The 20,927-nt window shown below is 42.4% G+C and overlaps 1 protein-coding gene across 1 annotated transcript; it reads right to left on the reverse strand.

The window, feature by feature from the left end:
* Positions 1 to 250: 250 nt before the first annotated feature.
* NOS2 (nitric oxide synthase 2) lies at positions 251 to 17,279 on the reverse strand (the record flags this gene model as incomplete). The annotated part of the gene is made up of 26 exons (XM_084273243.1): positions 251 to 748; positions 1,306 to 1,500; positions 2,237 to 2,385; positions 2,983 to 3,104; positions 3,526 to 3,613; positions 3,950 to 4,160; positions 4,879 to 5,042; positions 5,667 to 5,845; positions 6,249 to 6,327; positions 6,578 to 6,710; positions 7,183 to 7,357; positions 7,447 to 7,496; positions 7,653 to 7,757; positions 8,013 to 8,157; positions 8,468 to 8,550; positions 8,901 to 9,095; positions 9,742 to 9,843; positions 10,575 to 10,749; positions 11,329 to 11,468; positions 11,853 to 11,994; positions 12,389 to 12,480; positions 12,909 to 13,071; positions 15,003 to 15,151; positions 15,239 to 15,361; positions 15,944 to 16,040; positions 17,173 to 17,279. 26 exons carry the CDS (start codon positions 17,277 to 17,279, stop codon positions 635 to 637), a joined length of 3,477 nt encoding a protein of 1,158 aa, XP_084129369.1. The 3' UTR covers positions 251 to 634.
* Positions 17,280 to 20,927: the final 3,648 nt, after the last annotated feature.

The following is a 20,927-nucleotide window of genomic DNA, read 5'->3' on the forward strand; positions in this document are numbered from 1 at the left end:
GCTTCAGCTCTGCACTGCCACTGAAGTTAACTTACAGCTGCAACCAATTTAAATAAATTCACAAAGAATTAAATCAGATCTCTGCTGTTCTTAAGCCTTCCTGCTTCCCTGGCTGGCAGCTCCCAGCGGTGCTGAAAGACAGACTCTGGGGACAGGCTCTCAACCTGAGAGCCAAGGTACCAACCCTTGGGTTTTTGGCTAAGCCAACAGCAAAAAGGCACAGGAATTGCTTAATCCAAATCCCTTGTTTGTCTCAATACAAAAGCATATTTTATTACAAACACACCGAGCACATCAGAGCACAGAATTCCAGCAGACAAAGTGCTTTGGAATTTCAGGAACCTTATGCCACAATTCGGGCTCAGGGACCGGAATCCCACATAGCCGAATTCAGCCCTGATGTCTGAGGCACAGGCCTCTGAAGGGATGCTGCAGGGGGATATTAAAAAAATAATTTGCATATTCACTATTAAGATAATCTATTAAAAGAATAAATAATGAAAAAATTAGTATTTTTTCTTAATTAAGGTTGAAGTAAAATCCTACAATCACACATGTGTGTGGTTTCACACATGTGAGAAAGAGGATTTGACCCCTTGTTTATCGAAAATGACAGCAAATGTGCAAATACTGCCTAAAATGTGGCTTGTTCTGTTCTTGGGCTGGTGGGTTGCAAAGCTCTGTCACCTCTTTTGACTTCATGGGGGAATACAGCCCCAAATATATCCTCATGGTATCGCTTCTGGCTCTGCAAAAAAAGAAAGCAAAGCCAAGAGATTAATGAGAGGCTGCGGGTTCCTCCTTACATAACAGTTAAGTAACTACGAGGTCTTTTACATTGGTATGACCGGTTCTGTGGGAGTGGACTTGTGATACTGTAAACAAAGGGAACGCTGGGAATGCCAGCCACAGCTCCAGGCAAGGTCTGGTAACAAGAGGGCCCTAAAGAGCCGGCAGACCCAGGCACGTGTTTGCAGCCACGGCCCTGGATCTTTTAAACTTGCTTCCCTCTGCTGGCACAATACAGTTGGAAATACTGGGTGTTCCAGACAGGCAGCAAAGATCATGTCCAGGACCCAAAGGGAGACGCTGGGGAAAACAGTGGGTGCAAGAGGAGAACATCCCATGGCATCACCCTAGCCCAAGAGAAACTGCTCTTTAAATCTTGGGGGGGGTGGACTAAGCTGATCACTGATGCATTCTGCTGAAAAGAAGCTGCTGGCAGCCCACAAGATCTGGAGTGTGACTGTGAAGACTCCTGTGACCTGTCTGAAGGGAAAGAAAGCCATGCAGCTCAGAGCATACCTTCAGCTGGAAGAAATACTCCTCTGCCTGCTGCTCACTGAGGTGCAGGTGCTTTGCAAGCATCCCTTTCACAGTCTGAGCAACATCCTTGGCCATGCGTACGTCTCCACAGACATACAGATGCCCTTCCTCCTTATGCAAGAGGTTGCACACTTTGGTTTCCAACTTGCTTTGAAGAATGTCTTGAACATAAACCTTAGAAACAGGAAAAGGATCGTTAGATGAGGTTTCTTAAATGCTGCTGTGGCTATTGCTTTTTCTTAATTCACTGGGGAGTAGGGTTCTGAACGCCCTGCTACTCCAGCTGTGTGCTGCACCACAGAGAGAGGAAAGATGTCTCCATGCTGTCTTTACAAGCCCCAGGTTTGGGGGGCAGACCCGTCTGCTGATGAAACTAGAGCAGGCTATGGTGGTTCCTTTTTAGAACCAGTTATAATCACCAAAGTCTCCCACTTTGCCAGGAGAGTAGGATGGCTAGCACAAGGATAGTTTAAGCACTGCTGTTTCTCCAATCCAGATTTCATCTAAACAGAATTAATTTCCAGGGTCACTGTGATTGAAGTGGTGACAAACGGCCAGAGCCAACTCATTTCCAACGCAGGGCTAATCAAATCCTACAACTGTAAGGCTTTGAAAATGTTCCACCTCCCAGTTTCAAAGGGTGTTTGCATGTAAAGTTTTGGCTGTATGTCTGTCATGCCTCCCTGCAGGGCAGTGAGGGGTTATGTTTCCTCAGCTTGCTCATACCGAAGTGCACAGTGAGATTCTCCTTTGTTTTGAAGGAGTGGGGCCTCTGTCACCTGTTCACAATACACTGAAGCAAAATGTGGACATTTTCTAAAAGAACATTGTTAAACAGAGCCCAGACCTTAACTGGAGGGACCATTCTGAAAGGACCCAACCCTTAAAAGAACCAGGGAGTCAGCCTTACTTTAGGTTGGCCAGGTTGCCTGGAGTAAGCAGTGTAGACTTCTTTCAAGACTCCCTTCCTCTTCATTTCCTCAGTTTCTTCTTTGTAGATGTGATCCATGTCTGGCTGCCGGCAGCCAAACAGCAGTGTCATATCCCCAGCCTTGATGCCTGAAACCAACATCAGAAAGTTTTTTGTCTTCCCCAGTAAAGCCTGTTATCTCCTGTGACTATTCCCAGAGGACGCCGCTGCCGCAGTAACTACCTGTGTACAGCCGCTTTCTCCTTAGCCTTCCTCCCTAAACATCTGAAAAGGGGGGCTGTGTGTCTGTGTGTGACAGCTTGAGGGTCCTGCAGTAGGACTGAGACCCTGGAGAACCACGTGGAATCACTGGTTGGAGCAGGTTCCCCAGGCAGGCTGTATAACACAGGTGGGCTGAGGTCTCTCCTCTCCATAGTGTGGCCCCTGTGCGAGCGCTGGGACAGGCGCTGAGCGTACAGTGATTACAGGGACATGTACGCTGCTCCCCCCAGGTGACCAAACATCTCAGACCCCCAGAAGGGTCTCGAGGGGGATGGAATTATGAGCTGTCTCCGCGCAGTGTTCAATCAGTCCTGCGATGACCAATCCCTACAGCGTTGACCTGGCTAATGTTTCTGGGCATCTCCATCTGTAGAGATTTTGTTTGGAGGACTGGGGGTGCCTTGGATGTCTGTTGCAGCTGGATGAGGTACAGCCTCCCCCCTCCCAGCAGTCCCCATCAGTACCTTTCTTTTCCAGCTCATAGTGACGCTGCTGCCAGAAACTTCTGAAGGGAGCAATCCCTGTCCCCGGGCCGATGAGAACACACGGCTTGGCTGGCTCCTCTGGAAGCTGGAATCCTGTACCTCTACAGTGCAAAAACATGTTAATTAGGTAACGAGTTTTATCTCAGTTTCCTGAATGATTCCGAACAGCACAGCCTAAGTTAGCCATTTGAAAACTATAATGGGCTTATTATGGGGTGACGGTTGCTTCTTGTTCCTTAGCCCCATAGTGGATATGAGGGCAGTGGGGATGGTGTCACACAAAGAGAATTCTTTCAGAATTTTCTAAAGATTTATGATTTTACTCCATGTAAGACATGGTAAGGGGGTCTCATCCTTGGAAGACCAGGAGTTCCCTCTCTTCTCTGATTCTAAAACTCAGATATTCCAACTTGCACTCAATTGAAAGTCATGTGCAAACAATGAAAAAAAAACTAAGTGAACTAAGAACTGCTGTTTGGCTGTGGGTTTTTTTCTTTGTTCTTTGTGCTGTCACACACCCACCTGCGTATAAAGCACGGGACTACTTCATCGAGAGCCGCTGTATTCAGCCATGTGCTGCACACTCCATGGTGCAAAGGCCCTTGTCCATCTAATCAGAAAACAAAGGAAAACACCTCTGTCAGTATTCAAAAGCTCTCTGCTTTTAAAAAGTACAGTTTATAATTAAAATTATGGCTTTTAAATAAGTTTATATCTAGTAACGATTTATAAAACAAGGATCCACTGACAATGATGAAGGATTTTAGCAAATCCTGACACAGTATGAACATCTGCACTACAGTGCACTATCCTGCATGATCCCAGCACGGACTCTTTGTCACAGCTACACTTCATGCCATACAGCACACACAGGTTTTTTTCCTGAACCATGATGAAGCCTAAATATCACTTAATTAAGAGAGAAATGAAAACAACAATTCCTTACCTCTTGTCCTGTAGTTTACAACTGCAACTGTGAGATGAATCTCTCTGGGTGTCATGTCACAGGAGGAGCTGATAGAATAGTACCGGGGTTTCAGGAGTGGCAGCTGAGTCAGTAAGAAAGCTGTTGAGACCTCAGCAGAGGGAAACTCCTCTAGAACCTCCAGGATGTTTGGGCTGTTGTAAAACTTCCATTTATTGTATTCTTCTGTGCTCTAAAAGGCAAATGTCACCATCCTGATGTTACAGGTTCAGGAGAGCAGGGATGTTTGAAGTGTCACATACAAATAAGATTCATGCTTTACACTCAGATCAACCACAGACTTCAAAACTTTCCCTAGAAACACTGGAGTTTCCTAAGAAACTGTTTAACTTTTAAAAACAGAAGTATGGTATACATGCTGTAATCTTCTCAGGCACCAGCTCACTCAGTGAGCATGCAGAAACTGAAGTAGAATCTGTTCCTCAGCCCCCTTGTGATAGGATATCCACAAAACTGTACGGGCTTGGGTCCTGATACCTCCTGAGCCTGGCTGAGCCCAGCAGAAACAAACACAAACCACACCTACGAGCCGTTGGTTACTTAAAGTGACATCCTGACCCTCATGGTGACAAATGCTGACAAAAATATCTACCAGCTCATCTCTGCCCCTTATCTGCAAACTGAGAGGTTTTATAATGGTGTGTCATTAGAAACAACCACAAGGCAGGCAAGACACCAGACCTGAAGAAATCTCTCGATTCCCACGCCCAGGCCAAGCCACAGGACCGCCCATTCTGTCATTGTGGTTGGCTTTAGAAGTACCCAGAACAGAGGGATAAAGATCAAGCACCATCACTGCAAACGGTTCTTAATCTTTTGCTTCTCAGTAGAAGGGCATCAGCAGATTGAGCAGACAGCACCTCTAACATAAACAGAGCCTTAGCACTTACCTGACATAAAACTTCCAGTCTCTGTTTGTCTCCTTCTGCTGTTACCAGCTGGGAGAGTTTTTTTAGCAGTTGCTGGGAGGGTGGAGTAGTGATATCAAGCAAGTATGTCAAAGCCTCAGGGAGTGTGCAGGCCGGAATCTTTTTGTCGCTTGCCCAGTAGCCACCTGGAAATGAGGGAAATAAAAGAAGGCTTGGGAATTCTGGCAGCATGTGACAGTTGCAGAGCTTTGCAGAACTTGCTGTCCTTCAAAGGACGACAGCAGACTCGGTTGCAACATGTCTGGACTACAGGGCCCTTCTGAAAAGAGCTTAGTCTGAGGTTTCAATCTTTTTGTGAGGGGAATCTGATGCAGAGAACTGCCTGATAACAAAGCACCACTTTAAAATGAGAAGTCTTTCATTTGAGGCAATAATCTTTCTGTGTGTCAGAGTCCTGTGCTTTAGGAAGCCGTTGCTACTGAGATGGAAGACAGGCATGACATGTAAATCCATATCAGGACTGATACATAGCAACAATAAGGAAACTGTTGATAAATTTAATTGCAGTCAATGGCCAATTCAGCAACTGAATTACAAGCAGCATCAACCTAGGATAGCTGCCAGCAGTGATAAACTTACATGGACTGCTAGAGTATGCAAAACCAGAGTTGAGAATTATAGGAGTAACTAAAGGCACCAACATAATCCTATTGAAACCTAAGAAAGGATAACAGATGCAAATTCAGTCTATGAAAACCCTCATCTGTCAAACTGCCTTTGCTATTTTAAATAAGAAAAAACCAACTCACCATCAGCACAGGTTTCCAGTCTGATGGTCTGATCAGCTGGAGGGGCATCCTTGACATGAGCAATGAGGCCATGGACTAACTCTGGCTGATTGCCTGGGAAAATCCCGATGTGCTCTCCGGGCAGGTAGTGCACTTCCTGATTAGTCTCACAGGAAAGTTTAACCAGAACGGTGACTCGGCTGGATATTGAAAAGAGATCAGAGAGCTCCTGGTTACGTCAACAGGGTTTCCCTTGAATTGCACAGAAAAGTAAATATTTGCCTGGCATGAAGTGTACCAGCCAAGGGAAAGGGACCAGACACCTGAGATTCCACATTTAGTAGCTATCAGAGGGACGTAACACTAAGGTTAATTATTTCCCTGCACCCCTAGAGACTCTACTGGGAAGTCAGATCCTATCTGAACCAGAGCTAAGCCTGTGTACTCTTGTGATAATGATTTACTTCTATTAATGACGGCACAAAATCCATAAATATTTCTTAGTAACTGCAGTGAGAAGATGTTTATAAACCAGGCACTTCAGAAGTTCAAGCTTTTAGCAAAATGTGGTGTTACAATATTCAAAAGAATGAAGTGTCATACCTGGATTTTGAACTCTGGAGATTCTGCCTGAATTTCAGCTTCATTGGAATTATTTCCTTGGCATGAATGTTTGCAAGTGCTGTTGAGAAAAAAGGACGTGAGTCATGGCAAATTTGTGATGAGCCTTGCTTAAATTGTCTGCAAGTAATATGCAGAAAAGAACTGAAATGCTCGCCCTAGGATGTACTATAATCAACTCAGGCTTCTTCTGACTGCTTTATCACATACATTCTATCACCTAGCAAAACCAGCATTACTTCTAGAACACTCCCAGTGCAGAGCTGTCTGAAGCAAAATGGACAGAGGAAGGGGAAGGTGAGGGGTAATACCTTTAGCCAGGTCCATGCTTTGAGAGGTGGGCACTATCCTGTAAACCTTAGGATCCCAGTTTTCACCAGAGGTGTAGATCTCAGGCAACTGAATACTGTTTTTCCCACGGATGTTAAAAATGTCACAGGCAGTCTAGAAAAAAAGAGAAAAAAAGGACTTTGTAGTAAAAAAAAGCAATTGTTAGTGGTGTCACAGTCCTAGTGAGGTATCAGTTTTGCAGACTGCTATTTTTTATTGATTCTGTTGAGTTCAGTGGTGTTGTACAGTCTCAATGAGCCCAGTAAAGTTCTGCTTCTATAGCAGTATAGCTACAAACCGAGCTACTTCCAAAAATCCTGATGTTTGATGCTGCCACCCTTGATCATACCACACATTCCATTACCCATAAGGTTTCATGGAACTTTATGTGAATATTAAAAAGTAATCAGAACGGGGCCAGTTCCCTCCTCAGCTTAGGCAAGCACTAGAGCAGAGGGGAGTTCAAAATGCGGATAAAAACCCTGATGTTTTCCTTCATTTCCCCCCATTTTTCTGGGATGCTGGTGAGTCCTGAAATAAAACGAATGAATGAACAAACTACAACATAAGCTATCAATATAGTCACCTTGAAAGCACTGACTGCCCATGTGTGAAAGGCTTCTTCCTGCCCATTGAGTTCATCTCCTTCGCCTACTGGAGTGAGCTGAGAAGCCCCCAGTTGGGCCAGCTTTTGGTCAATGGCATGAGCAAAGGCACAGAACTCTGGATACATGCTGGACCCCAAACCAAATACAGCATACCTACAGAAGGAGATAAAAATAGAACTGCTCTGTTCTGCTAAACAAAGTGCAAAAGGACTCAGTCACAGGCAAACCAAAAGGATTTTTACCTAATTTTTTTTCTCAGTGATTTCAGGGTGAGTAAGGAGTTCTTCAGGTTCTGTATAAAAATTCATAAAATAGTTAAAGTTAGAAAAATACTCTGATTTATACAAGAAGCAAGTACCATACTCAAGTACATATGGTAAATGAAAGGGCTGTCTTTGGTCTCAGTCTGTGACTCAAGCCTCACAAATATTTAGGAGGTGAAAGTTACCTTTCCATTATTTGGAGAATCTCCATTTCCAAAAGTGCTAGTAACCACTAAAAGGAGTGTTTCGTTTTCCAGGTCACAAATGTTGTACTCATCCATGCACAGAATCTGGAAGGTAGAAAGCTCATGAGAAATTGCTAGCAGACATCAAAACAAGCCTTAGATATCGCTGTGATTGTCAGATGACTGTTACCAAATGACAAGGCATTGTGCTAAATTAATTGAAAAATCAAAGTTCTGGTCCAACTTATATTTACCTCACATTCAACACACAGGTTTTAGAGAATGACAAAACTTGCAGAGGCTGATAAAACCAGCCAAACCCCTCTCAGCATTTAGCATGGACAATTTATACTTTCTTACTTTAGTGTTGAAGGCACAGTTGAACAAGCTGCACAGCTTGTTGGCCAGTGTTTCAGATTTCCCAGTCTCTGTTGCATAGATGACCGTGACTTTAGACCTGGTTGCCATTGTTTTTTGAATGAGTGAAGATGCAAAGAATACAACCCTGGGGAAAAAATAAAGCAAACCACATATAATTTTTAATGTATCCACACAGTAATTCTGATTGATTCCCAAACAAGCTAGAAAAGTTTGATCCTGAGCATGGCTTTTCCTTGTTGAGAAGCAATACACAATAGATAACCCTGAATAAGAATCTTAGATATGAATACTACCTAACTGTGGACAGTTAAGTCTGTGATTGAAATGATTCAAGTGATTCCTACTGTAATAATTGTTTTTAAAAGAGGAACAGAAACATCACAAGACTAGAACAGCCGAACAAAAGCAGGAAGACTTGTATTTGAACAACTTACTTTGCCAACATGCTAAACTTTATTTCTTTTTTCTTTGGCCTCCTTGTCTCATCGTGCCAGACATGTGTTTTCCATGCATCCACCTTTTAAACAAAGAAAAAAAAAAGTCAAGCTTCAGGTAAGAAATGTAAAATAATAAATACACAATTTGTCTATCTTTGAAAGGGCCCAATAGAGCAGAATCTGTATATCCAGCCCACTGCGTGTAAACACTGGATCAGTCTCTGTAGCATGATGTTGCATTTTACTTACAGCTTGAGAATTGAAGAGAGCTAGTGTAACCTTCCACAGCTCAGTAGATACTGCCTGCTATTTATGATCTCTAGTGAGCTTTCACTAACCAGGGGTTTTCTATCAGGCTTCTTCAGATCCCATACTGTCACCCGCACTGCTGAAACTGTCTACGGGAAGAATTTTTGTTGGTAATGTGTACCTGGTAGTAATAGAAGGGAGTGAGGACGTAATTCAACATCTCCTGGTGGAAGACAGGAGTAATGCTCCCTGACATAGGAGGCACGATCCACACCCAGTCAGCCGGGCAGCCTCCTCGCACACGGTACTCGTTCTGCATGTACTTCATGAAGGACTCGGCAGCGGAGTGGTGATCCATGATGGTCACGTTTTGTTTCTAGGAGAATTGCAAAAGGAAAGACATACATTAAAAAAAACCCTTCTGCTCTTCTTCCTGATGTAGTTGAAGTAATCCTTTTGCTTTGTTTAATATTTCAAGGACTTTATTCAGTGCTGAGAAATAATTACTATCAGCAACTGTCACAAGGATACAGATCAAGGCAGCCTTTGGGTAAGGACTCTTACGTCCTTTTGTTGGGATTTTTTGGACATCAGCATTTTAACTCTCCAGCACTGGGAGTCCATGCTGAAAAGCCTCTAGTTCATTTTTACCTATCTTTCATATTGTTATGATATGTTAAATAAACTGTGATTGTAAATAAATACATTAATCCAATGGCTTTACATAGATTTTGTCACTTAGACATAGGTGTTAAAAAAGATGGACAATCTCCCCCTTAACTTACTTTTCTTTTTCTCTCCCTTCTGCCTTCAACCTGAGATTTTTTTTCTGGCAACAACAGGAAATAAGAATTCCTCTATTTTCCCAGGTGTAAATCAAGAGTAACTCTATTGGAATCCCACTGATAACCTCCACTGAGCACTGTTCCAAATACTCTATTTGTATAGAGCTGGTACAAGTGAAAGAAAAAAGGGACACTCAGTAGACAGTGTCTCTCCAGATACCACACTTGTTGACTTACTTGGAAGCTATAGAGCACAGCCACGTTTATCTCCACAACAGCTCTGTCTTTCCACAGTGACGAAAGTTTGTTTGTTTCCAGTCCCATTCTTCTCCCTACCTCCTATATGTGAAAGAGGTAAAAGCAGATTTACTACGTGGGACCATGATTTCCCCACCTCATACATTACTATGCAGGAAATAGTACTGCAAAGGGGGAAGAGTCAGTCTCATGCTGGGGAAAGTTTGGCAGCAGAAACACCTGAGATTAGAGGTAAACATGAATCATGGAGTTCTGGTTCGTGAGGCTGTTTCAGTTTGATCAAGGGGGAGCGGTTCTCTCCTGGACTAAATGGTTCAAAAAGTGGAGGTATCTGGTTATTGGTCATCATTGTTAATTTGTACTGGTAGGAGCTTATTATGATCTGCAGCTAATCACCAGCATCCACTGCCTTGTCAACAGTAGACAGGAGCTGCCATACATACACCTCTGAGAAATGCACAGGCAGGAACCAAAATTCCTCACTCAGCAGGACTCAGGGTAAGACTGGGGAAGAATTCCCTTTGGACACCATGTTCTGTATTTTTTTACAGTGGCAATTTCCCCATTCTACCCAGCTGTTCGGAACAGACGCTGTCAGGACACAATAAAACCAGTCCCACAGTCTGGCAGTCACAACCTTGGCAGAAATTGAAGATGTCTCACAGCAGTCAGGCTGCTGTGTCAGATGAGCACTGAAGTGTTGGTGTGAAGTAAACACCACAACTGTCCCAGTGAAGACAGGTAATGTCTCCTTTTTAAAATCACTTCACCCACCCCATTCCCTCCCGTCGCAGACCAGCACTGCAGATTACCTGGAGGATGTTGTATCGCTGTACATCACACAAGTCGCGCACTCCTATCTCTGTCCCCATGTACCAGCCATTGAAAGGACAGGCAGTGAACTCCAGGCCTCCCACCTCAAGAAGCATGTTGGCAACAGCAGGCAGCGCATACCACTTCAGATCTAACTCCTTAAACCACTCATACCTGTTAAACAAGCATTTTGATTTATTATTTTATGTGCCTTTTCCTCCTTTAGAAGGTAATCAGAAAGCAAAGCCCAGGAAGATAAAGAGCACTAACTCAAGCAGAAATGACCCATGGAGCACAGTGTGCAAAAGCTCCCAGCAGTTCTGATTGCAGAGCGGCACTGCCTGCTAAAGATATCACAGAGGAGTATTACAGGCTTCAGCGACGGCACTCCAGTCCCAAAGCAAACATGAAGGAGGAAAACAAAGAGAGAATGGCAATAAACTTGTTATGAGTGCAGCCACATTTCACGTGAGCATTACGTACACTGGCATAAGAAATGATTTTTTTAAATTCTGAATATGATTGAAATGTAGATTGGGGGAAAAAAAAAAAAGGTTTACAAGAAAATTGCTATCAGTTTCCTTAATTTGAATCTCATTTTATTGTTCCAACAGGCATTTTACCTTTTGGGACAATTTACCATAATTTCATCCTAACAAAGAAGTCACAAAACGACTGCCACAGGCACAGCCTAATAACCTGCCAAGGTGAGGCAGAGACAAACATGCAGTTATCTAAACCTCGTGTGCTTACCTTGGATGCTCCATTGGCACTTCAAGGACAATTTCTGGTGGGATTTCAAATATTTCTGGGTCTTGGCCATTTGCTTGCAGAACAAGTGGAACTACATCAAAGCGGCCATATTTCGGCTTCCACCCAAGCTCAATGCACAGCTGTCAAAAAAGGAAGTTCATTTGGGGTTTTTTTTTTTAGGATCCCCCTCCCCCTGGATTTGAAGATAGAAGAATGTTAACCCTCTAAAACCTGCTGAGGTAAATTCTAATTGATAAAGGTTCTCTCTCCCATTCCAACAATGCTGAGACATGTTCAAGCTCTGATTGTGCCCTTGTCTTCCTGGAGGCATCAGCTCACCCCAGCCTGAGGCAGAGGGGAGTACTTGCATATCAGAAATTACTGCTCCAACCTGCACCTAGAACCCGAGGGGTTGAACATCCCATTCACTCCTCACCACCACGCTTCCCTCCCACACAGAAGAGGAACACAGAGATGGGTTAGATGAGGGGGCAGCAGCTGAGGTTCTGTATGTAGCACGGTACCTGTGTGAACTCCACGCTGGCTGGGTCTCCTATGACAGACCCATCTGGCATTTGGTATCCAGCATATCGGACGAGCTGGCTGTTCCAAACACGAAAATCATGTTTCCCATCAGTCCTCTGGGGAAAGATAGTGATGGCTGATCTGCCCAGAGAGACAGTCAAATCCCGTTACACCACAGCAGAACATCAAACATATTCTAATTATTAACACATCAATTGTTAAGCAATAATTTCATATTTCAACAATAAAAATCAATAGATGCAAAACTATTATTTCTCCCTATCTACCTCCCTGTATCTTCAAATACTTTCTTTCCCCCAGGAATTACAAAATACTGTGCAGCATCAGTGATGAAAGCTACAAAATTTCAAACTGGTTGATGGTACACGAGAGGAACATGTAAGTACCAGGAGAACTAAGAGCAAAGACAACTTCTCAAAATATTTAGATATACCATTTCAGACCATACACAGAGTTTTTAATCAAGATCTGGATGTGATTTTTGTTGTTTGCAGTTAAAACTGAAGAGACTTACCTTATATTTCCATTGTTTGTGGCATACTGAATATGACGACAGATATGTTCAAACATTTCCTTTGCTGTTTTACAATCACGTGCATCAAATACCTGTTTCCAAAAGAAATGTAGAGAAGAGAACTGATTTTGACTCAGTAATGAAAGCTCATTATTTTTTTCTTATGCATTTAAAGGAAGATTAAGGAAAAAAGTAAAATAAAACCTAATGTTTCTCAATTTAGTAGCAGCTCCACTAGGAGAGGTTGATTTTTATTGGTTTTATGTGCATCATTTTCACATGCAACAATCCACCAAGGACTAGGACACACACCTGGTTCCACAGCACGGTTAGTTCCTACTCTAGCACTCCTACACGTTTTCATTCAACTACAAAGCACAGAACTACAAAAACCTGTTTTCCTTATGCACAGTCCTCAGTTGAGGCTACTGCATATTTTACCAACATGAAGGCCATTCTTCTGATTTACAGCAGATGACTATTTGGCCCATCATGTCTACACCCATACATAGTGCCACACCTGGAGATTGGACCACTGGATTCTTCCAATACACCTGGGTGCGTTCCTCCAGGCCTGCTTGGCAGCAAAGATCAGTTCATCCTGTGTCAGGTGGTAGGTTCCTGTTGTCTCTATCTGCTTGGTCACCGCCTCCAGACGGAGCAGGTGTTCTTCTATTTTTGGCCTTTTGAACAGGAAACAACCATGGAAAGAAACAATGAGGATTTCATACTTAGGATTGATTTAAATTGCAGACATTCTTATGTTCTGGGCCAAGAGCAGCACAGGCATTGATTGCTGCAGCCATAAAGCTTTCGAGCATCCTTTTGCATGAGAGGACTTGTACATACATTGCTCATTTTATCTTCCAGGATACAGGTAGATTCCCAGGAAAAGGATCGGCATCTCTGTAGACTGAGGTACGGGGAGTTTGGCTAAATGCTGAGAAACTCACCTCTGTTATAAATCTGCACTCTCTGGCCAACATAAAATTCTCTATCCTTCATGAAAACATTCATCACCTCGTGAAGGCAGCAATTCTCCCTGTGCTTCAGCTGTGAGAAGCCACGTCCCTCTGCATGTCCCCTCCCCTCTACTGCCTACACTCCTGTCCCCAGAGCTGTTATCCAGTTCAGCAGTCAGATTGTTATCAAAGTGCAGGTGGCATTCTTGGTACAGGGATGAGCCAAGTGCATAGGACCCTGACTGTAGACTGCTGAGAATCCTTCCTGGCTTCAGAATTTAGAACCTATCCTTACTAAGTGCAAAGGACAGAGCTTGTCAGCCTAATGAAGAAACTACGCACTAGAAAATTAAGCAGCCACACCACCCTTTCACTACCCAACACATATATAGATCGCTCACAAGATTTTTGGTGTCACTTTTCAGTTTAAATACAGTTTTTCTAAATTTGGAAAAAAAAAACCAGGTCAAACCACAGGCAAATTTAAATTAGAGCTCCAGCCCAGAAGTAGGGTTGAAGCAGCCATCGTCTCAGGGCTGTATTTTCACAGGGACACAGTTCTTCTGAGCTAAGTTGGATTTTTGCTCCTAAACAGAAATGCTGAGCAAACAACTGTAAAATTACTTTGCTTGGTAACAGAGAACAAAGTCAAAACATTAGGAAATACTTATCACAGCCCAGACAAAAATTGTTTTGTTGTCTTACAGACAGAATGAAAATAGTGTGCACTGTCTGAGAGTCCTATTTTCAACAAGATGAAAGATCAAGGGCGAGCACGTAAGATACTGTAAGTCAGTGTGATCAAATAGCCACAAGCAGAAACACAGAGATGTGCAAATGAGTACAGCCTGTGTGCAAGACAGGGACTTTCAGAAAGATTCTGATGGAAGACAGCTTTGTAGAGGAGTTCAAAGTCTCTAAAGAAGTAGCCATTATGTCACTGAGTCCCTTTGAAAGTCTGATAATGGTTTGATAATGGTATGTGCAAAGATTAAATTGTCACTTGAAAACTTTGTCACTGAAAACTCTTGGCCCTCAACTGAGCTTCCAGCTTTTCCTGCAACAAGCTGTACTGCACAATGTCCATTTCAGTGAAAATGCAAAACTCTTTGCAGAAGCTAAAGCATCCCTCCAGCATGCTCAGTAAGTTATGTTGATGACAGCACAGAGCAAGGTTGCAAAGCAAGAGCCTGGCCTTCCAATCTTCAGCTAAAGCCTTGAGAGTCAAAACAGAGAACAAAAGAACACAGAGAAAAGATACTTGGAACAACAGAAATAAAAAGCTTTATCCACATTATTCATGTCTAAGGCTGATCTGAGTAGGAGTTAATCCCAGTAGTATCCAGTACTAAACCAGACAGTAACTTTCATAAGAGTCCTAACCAAGCTGCTCCTTACAACCACAACATGATCTAACACCTTCTGAAGGGATGGGGCTCTATATTCCCAAAACCTGAGACTGCTAGATAATAGTTTGCAAAGTGCAGTAAGGCTTTTATTTACCTTTTCCACTCATCCTTATCTATAGTTGAATGCATGCTATGTAACGGGATAGTTACTGACAGCTGTGAAGAAATGAAACGCTCCTACAGTCTCATGGACAGACAGACAGACAGACATTTATACTATAAATGAAGGTAAAGTTGGCTTACTCTTTAAATGAATTGTAGTACTGTTTGATAAAGTCTATTGCCTGAGGTAAGAGCTCAGCCGATGGAACTGGCCCATCTCTAGTGCCTCTCACCAGGCCCTTCGGGGTCATGAGGGCCCCTTGGCAGGCTTTGGTCCGGCAGTTGATAACCTGGAAACAATAAAATGTCAAAACCCAATGTTGCACTCTATCTTTTCAAAGTTAAGAAAAATCACTGTTCAGGTTTCCATATCTTACCTCCTTTGCTGTCAGGTGTAGTGTGTCGAGAAAGCTGGATCCATTTTCCATGTTTCTTACTTTTACATGTCTTGGGCACCTTGAGATTTGTTTTGAAGATTTGATACCATTTTGGGGAGGGGTCTGGACAGAGAAAAGATAAAAATACCATCTTCAGACCTACGAAATATTGTAACACTTCATTTTATATTTTATTTGACCATTAAAATGCTACAAATGAAATTCAAGAAGCTGGATGTAAATGTGATCATCTCCAACGTGAGTATTTATTCAGTTGAGTACAAAACTGTTGACGTAATCCAGTTTCATGTGAAATGAAAAGAAAGTATTTTTTTACTAATCAAACAACATCTGCCACTGCAAACACCTTCTCAGTTTCTGTAAGGCCTCTTAACGTAACAGTGAGAGTGTCAAGAAAACAGTGAACCAGGGCATTTTAGAGAAAGGGCACTTCTGTTACGAAAGGCTGGGACTTCAAAGGCGAATGAAGGAATCGCACCCCATTCCCACTGGGTCACCTCTTTCCCTCATTTCTTACCAAAGCTCCTTTTTGTTCAGGAAAGATCTGTCATGCAAAGCTCTCACAGCAGTGCTAACCTCATGCCACCCCAGTTAGTCCTCACACAAGAACTTTGAGAAGTTTTGAGCAGCAAAAGCCCAGCCCATGTGAATTGTTAGCATCAAACAATGACACCAGAAACTGACCTCTTCCCCATCACTGGCCTGTGCTGACATCACAACAGGTGCCACCGGTATCTGCTTCTCACTCAGATGATATGATTTGGCATCTTCAATCTCCAAGCTTTAAAAGAGAGAAAGACAATTCAGTATAACACAATGTGCTTGGCTTTTGTTAGTTTTACCTGCAGCATCAGTAGGCAGATGCTCAGAGATGTCTCTGAAAGATGTACCAAGTCAATAAACCAACTGCTCACAGCAGCGGGAAGGGTACTGGGGACTAGAAGTCCATCGTAAAGCTACGATTGTCCTTCCCAGATTGCTATGTGGGAAGGAAAACAACTGATATGCCCTGGACTGGTAAAGGTTGAGCCTCATTGCTGAAAGCTAAACAAAGGACATCTGTACAGTTATGATCTGGCCAGAAAACACTCAGAGGAATTAAACAAAGAGGTTGAGATCTTCAAGGAAATTCTTAACAATTCCAGGTAGGTGCAGTCTCCAGCCTATTAAGCAAATAGCATACTTTTATATTAATTTCCTCTGTCTTCTACATGAAGTATTTCTTTCTGAACTCCTACTTTTTGATTTGGGTATCAGGTTTCAGAAAGATGTTCAAAAACACCCAAGAGGCATCCAGACCATGAACTCCAAACAAAGCCCTTAGTTCAGAGAAGTCAGTGATGTGCTGTTGCCGGCAGAGCAGATGTGATCGCCGACTCCTACTAGTCGGCTTCATGTCTTCACAACTGAATATAAACCAGTTTGCACAGTGACAGGACAGGGTAGGGAATGGGCAGAGAAAGAAATGGCAAGCAACTGAAAACTGAAATAATAGCCTGAAAATGGAGAAATTTAATATGCCTGTACAATTTATTTTATACAGTGTCCTATATAAATTGTGCTCCAGAAATACTTTACCAACATGATTACAGCATTAATAATCACTTTGCTAGTTTTTATAGCCTACACTTGCCTCCTAAGTCCTAGCATCCACACCCCTCAATAAATTCAGAACTACAAATGAGAAAGCAAGATGATTTCTTTTCACAACGGTTGTATAACAGACACAAAAGCTTAAATGTACTTTACCAAGACAACAGCAGCTGGTGACCCCCAGGGACAACTGCTCTTTGGTTAATATTATTGCCTTGGAAAGACATTACAGGTTTCTTCAGAACCTGTGCTGGTTAATATCTTTCCTTTTCAAATGGAAGAGATGCTATGAAGCCACTAAAAGACAACGATGTACTTACTCATGGATTTTCTGAGTCTTCTCTACGTTATTATTGACATCCTTCTCTTCAGAGGACTCGTTCTTAGCAGCACGGGGTCTGAACACAAACTGCCACGGGCACAACATGTTGCACGCCTTCTTTCGGATTTTAGTTCACAGTATTGAAATCTCTCTGCGGTGAGAACGCTTCTGAGAAGGGGAATGGCAAAGTCAGTGTTTGACTAAGCAGCTGGTGAGTTTGTTATCCCCTTGAAAAAATAGCACTCTAACAAACTCACCAGCCCGCGTTCTGATCAAATTGACTTCCTGTTTTAAAACAAACAGCCTTAAACTACTGAGACCAAAACTTTACATACTGAGTTGCAGCCATGTCTAACTTTAAAATACTGGCAAAAGAACATCCCATGCCCCCCAGTTGTGTAAAGCAGTAAACACCTGTATTTAAGGTAAGGACATACATGCTTTTCTTCTACACTAAGAACACCTTGGCACATGTGTGTGTGAGTAAATTCTGCATTTTTCAAAAGTTTGTTAAGTCTTATTAAATGTTAATTGACAACACTATCTGATAGCCAGGAAAAAGGACATGAAATATATTACTGTGTTATTCACACAGTGATGAAAAGAAATTGGTGGGTGATGTAACCAAAACAGTTTGCATTCTTCTGCCAGAGACACACAGAGTCTGAGACTCGGATTCTGCATTGTGTAAGATACAGATGTATAGCAGGTACTTGAACGTTATATATACAAGAACGTACAAAGTTGAATGCTAATCATTTGAACATACACTTTCTGCTAATTTCTAAGACTAAAATAGTGTTTCACACCAGGGAAGGTGTGACAGGAGGAAAAGAGCAGCTAGTGTTTGAATCTGCTTCATAACAGACGTTTCCAAAAAAGCAAAGATCAAAAAAGAAAATACACATTGCCATGTATTCCTGGTGCAAATTATCTCTCCCTTTGTTACTTTTAGTGCTTTTTCAGTAGAAGTAAACTTTATATTGCTGGGCTCCCAAGATGCTGCCTGCTATAAAAGCACACAAGGAAAGACATGCATGCAACTGTCTGCAGTAACTGTGAAGTGTCAGGACTGGTGTGTAATGAGCATTTCTCTACAGCTACAAAACAGGAATAAATCTAAATTATGCCTCTGCAATAAAAGAGATGCTGCAGTGTGCCTATACATTTTTGTAAAATATGAGGGTACAAGAGAGAAGGAAAGGACAGCTAGAGAGAGAGAGAGAAAAGACAGGAAGAAAGTTAGTAAGAGAGAAAGAAAAAAAGCAACAGAAAGAGGGGGAAAAGGAAAAAATAAACAAAGGCCAGAAAAAATACAGAAAAAAAGATTTAAAAAATTACAAAGATAAAGTAAGAAGGGGGAAAATAAAAATAAGAAAAAGGAAATGGAAAAAAAAAAGATTAAAAAAAGAGACACTTTCCATTCCCTGGCATTCAGAGGAAGAGCTTGCTTGCTTTTTGTGTTCTCCACAACAGGGCTCTTTCAAGAACTTTTACAATATTGCCTGTTACCTGCACAAACCTTTATATCAGCAGAAAGGGGGATCAAGTTTTCAGAGCAGCAGGACAACCTGTAAATAAGCAGGAGACCGGTTCCAACACTTTGCTCCTAATAGGGGAAAAAAAAAAAAAGTTTGTTGTAAAATGCTTTGATTTGTGAGCTGCAGTCAGTGGAGGGCAAAGCAAACACTCAGGCACAGCGCTGTCTTACCGTGCTTTTGTGAGGGATTGTTCCAAAAGGGCGAGGAGACAGTCTCTGTCAAAGTTTCTCTCCCTTAATCTCTCCTGCTCTGTGTCTCTCCTCTGAGGCAAAAGCATTTTATACTCCAGGACCATTTATGCAAAACAGCAGAGTAAGGCCACACATGGACAGTGGACAAAAGGGGAATCCCAAAATGTCCCGTATTTCAGAACCAAAGGGTGTGTAAGCTGATGTGCTGCAGTATTACATAATATGTGTGATGGGAGGGAGACCGGTGACTAGTTCCTGATGCTGTGAGCATCCCCTCCTCCCTGCACGGTGTCCTGTAACCTTGATTTCCCCGTGTGCTCAGTGATAAAGACAGTGTAGCACATTGAACACTTTTTACAACCTCATGGGTGATGTTAAAATAAAATAAAAAGATGACCCTCCCTGAAAAACCCTTAGGGATTTTATCACTGGATGGCCATTCCCCTACGTGTTTAATTGGCAGCAGCAGAGAGGAACTCTGAAACTTCTGTAAAAACTTCAAAAGAAATACTACAGAATTTTTATAGACCTCGAGGGTACAGACCAGTAAAGCATTTAAACAGGTGATTAAACATAAACATATTACTTCCTTAAGTTCGATCAAGTTTTAAAGGTTCTTTCTCAACAGAGCATTTGTAGAACCTCTTCCTGTCCAGAGCTCCCTGCCCTGCCCGCTGCTGCCGTGAGCTTTGGCCCTTTGGGCTTTTCCAATGCAATGGGAAAATTGGATGGAAACTGCAACTCCTTAAGGTGTAAGTGACGGCACAGTTTCAGAGGTGTGACTGCCAGAAGGACAACTAGCTGGTGGAGATGGGATTATTGAGCTGATTTTTATGGGCATTTACATAGTACAGAACTGGGTTTTGCCCTGCGGGGTGAAAGCTGGGGCGATCCCGGAGCAACAGCAGCATGCACTGCTATCTGCTGCCAGGCAACTTGGAAAGGCTGTGGAATGCCAGATTCTGGCACAGGCTGTTTGTTCAATGATATTATGCATGGCTACTTTAAGAAACTTTAGAGCTGTTTTTAAGTTACAAACACCTCTTATGAAGTCAAAATCTTTACAGTGTTAACTAGGTGGTGCAGAAATCAGGCATAAGGCTGCAAGAGAAACAAGGAAACACACATTCCCTTTTCACCTGCCACATTTTTACAGAACAAGGCTGGGCAAGGCATTTTCTTTTTTCTATGCCTACTCTATTTAAAAATGAACATGAAGTACTTGCGCAAAGCAACCCACCAGGTAAGCCAAGTGGTGCTCACGTGTGGTCATGCATGAATACACCTGTATATATCCCATCCAGGGTTGCTAGAGATGAATCTCTTGAAAAATAGACCCGAGTTTTCTGTAGTTTGAGCATTCATCTGCTTGGCTGTAACCAGACCCCACCTCTTTGCATTCATTGCCCATGAATGTTCATGCTCAGATTCATTTAATTTTTTTTTACGTGGTAATGCCCTTCCTATCACTGGAATTATTCCTTTGTTTAATATATTCCGGACATCTAATCATGTGTGACTCAGTGCTATGCCACAAATTTCTGCCTGAGGTTGTAACTGCTTGAGTGTAACTACAGGTCTATGTATCTCAAGGGTCAAATTGAAAGTGCTTGAACCAAAAGAAAACTCCAGAGTTCCAAAAACAAGGTTACATACTTCTTTGCATCTGGTGTTTTGACAAGGTTTAAAAATTTTCTTTGCATCTTTCCCTTTCTTATTAAATCTGACTTCTATTTTCTACAAAACATGGGGCATGTCAATGTCTAGCACTGTAAAAAAGAACCTATCTGTGTAGAAATTTAAGTTAATTCAATTATGTCCGGTGGTTTCTAAGCTTTTATTACTCAGTTTCCTTAATTTCCCTGTGCTTGGAGACTGCCGAAATCAAGGAAAGGCTACACAGGGACTGGATATGAAATATCAGATTTGGAATGGCCAGAAGAGGAGAAACATCTTCTTTCCTCAACAGAACTGTTTAAAGGCTTGGCTGAAGTACAGTCATTCAGGGAACTGCTTAATCA

The sequence above is a fragment of the Gallinula chloropus genome (assembly GCF_964237585.1).
Source record: "Gallinula chloropus genome assembly, chromosome: 19".
Lineage (NCBI taxonomy): Eukaryota > Metazoa > Chordata > Aves > Gruiformes > Rallidae > Gallinula > Gallinula chloropus.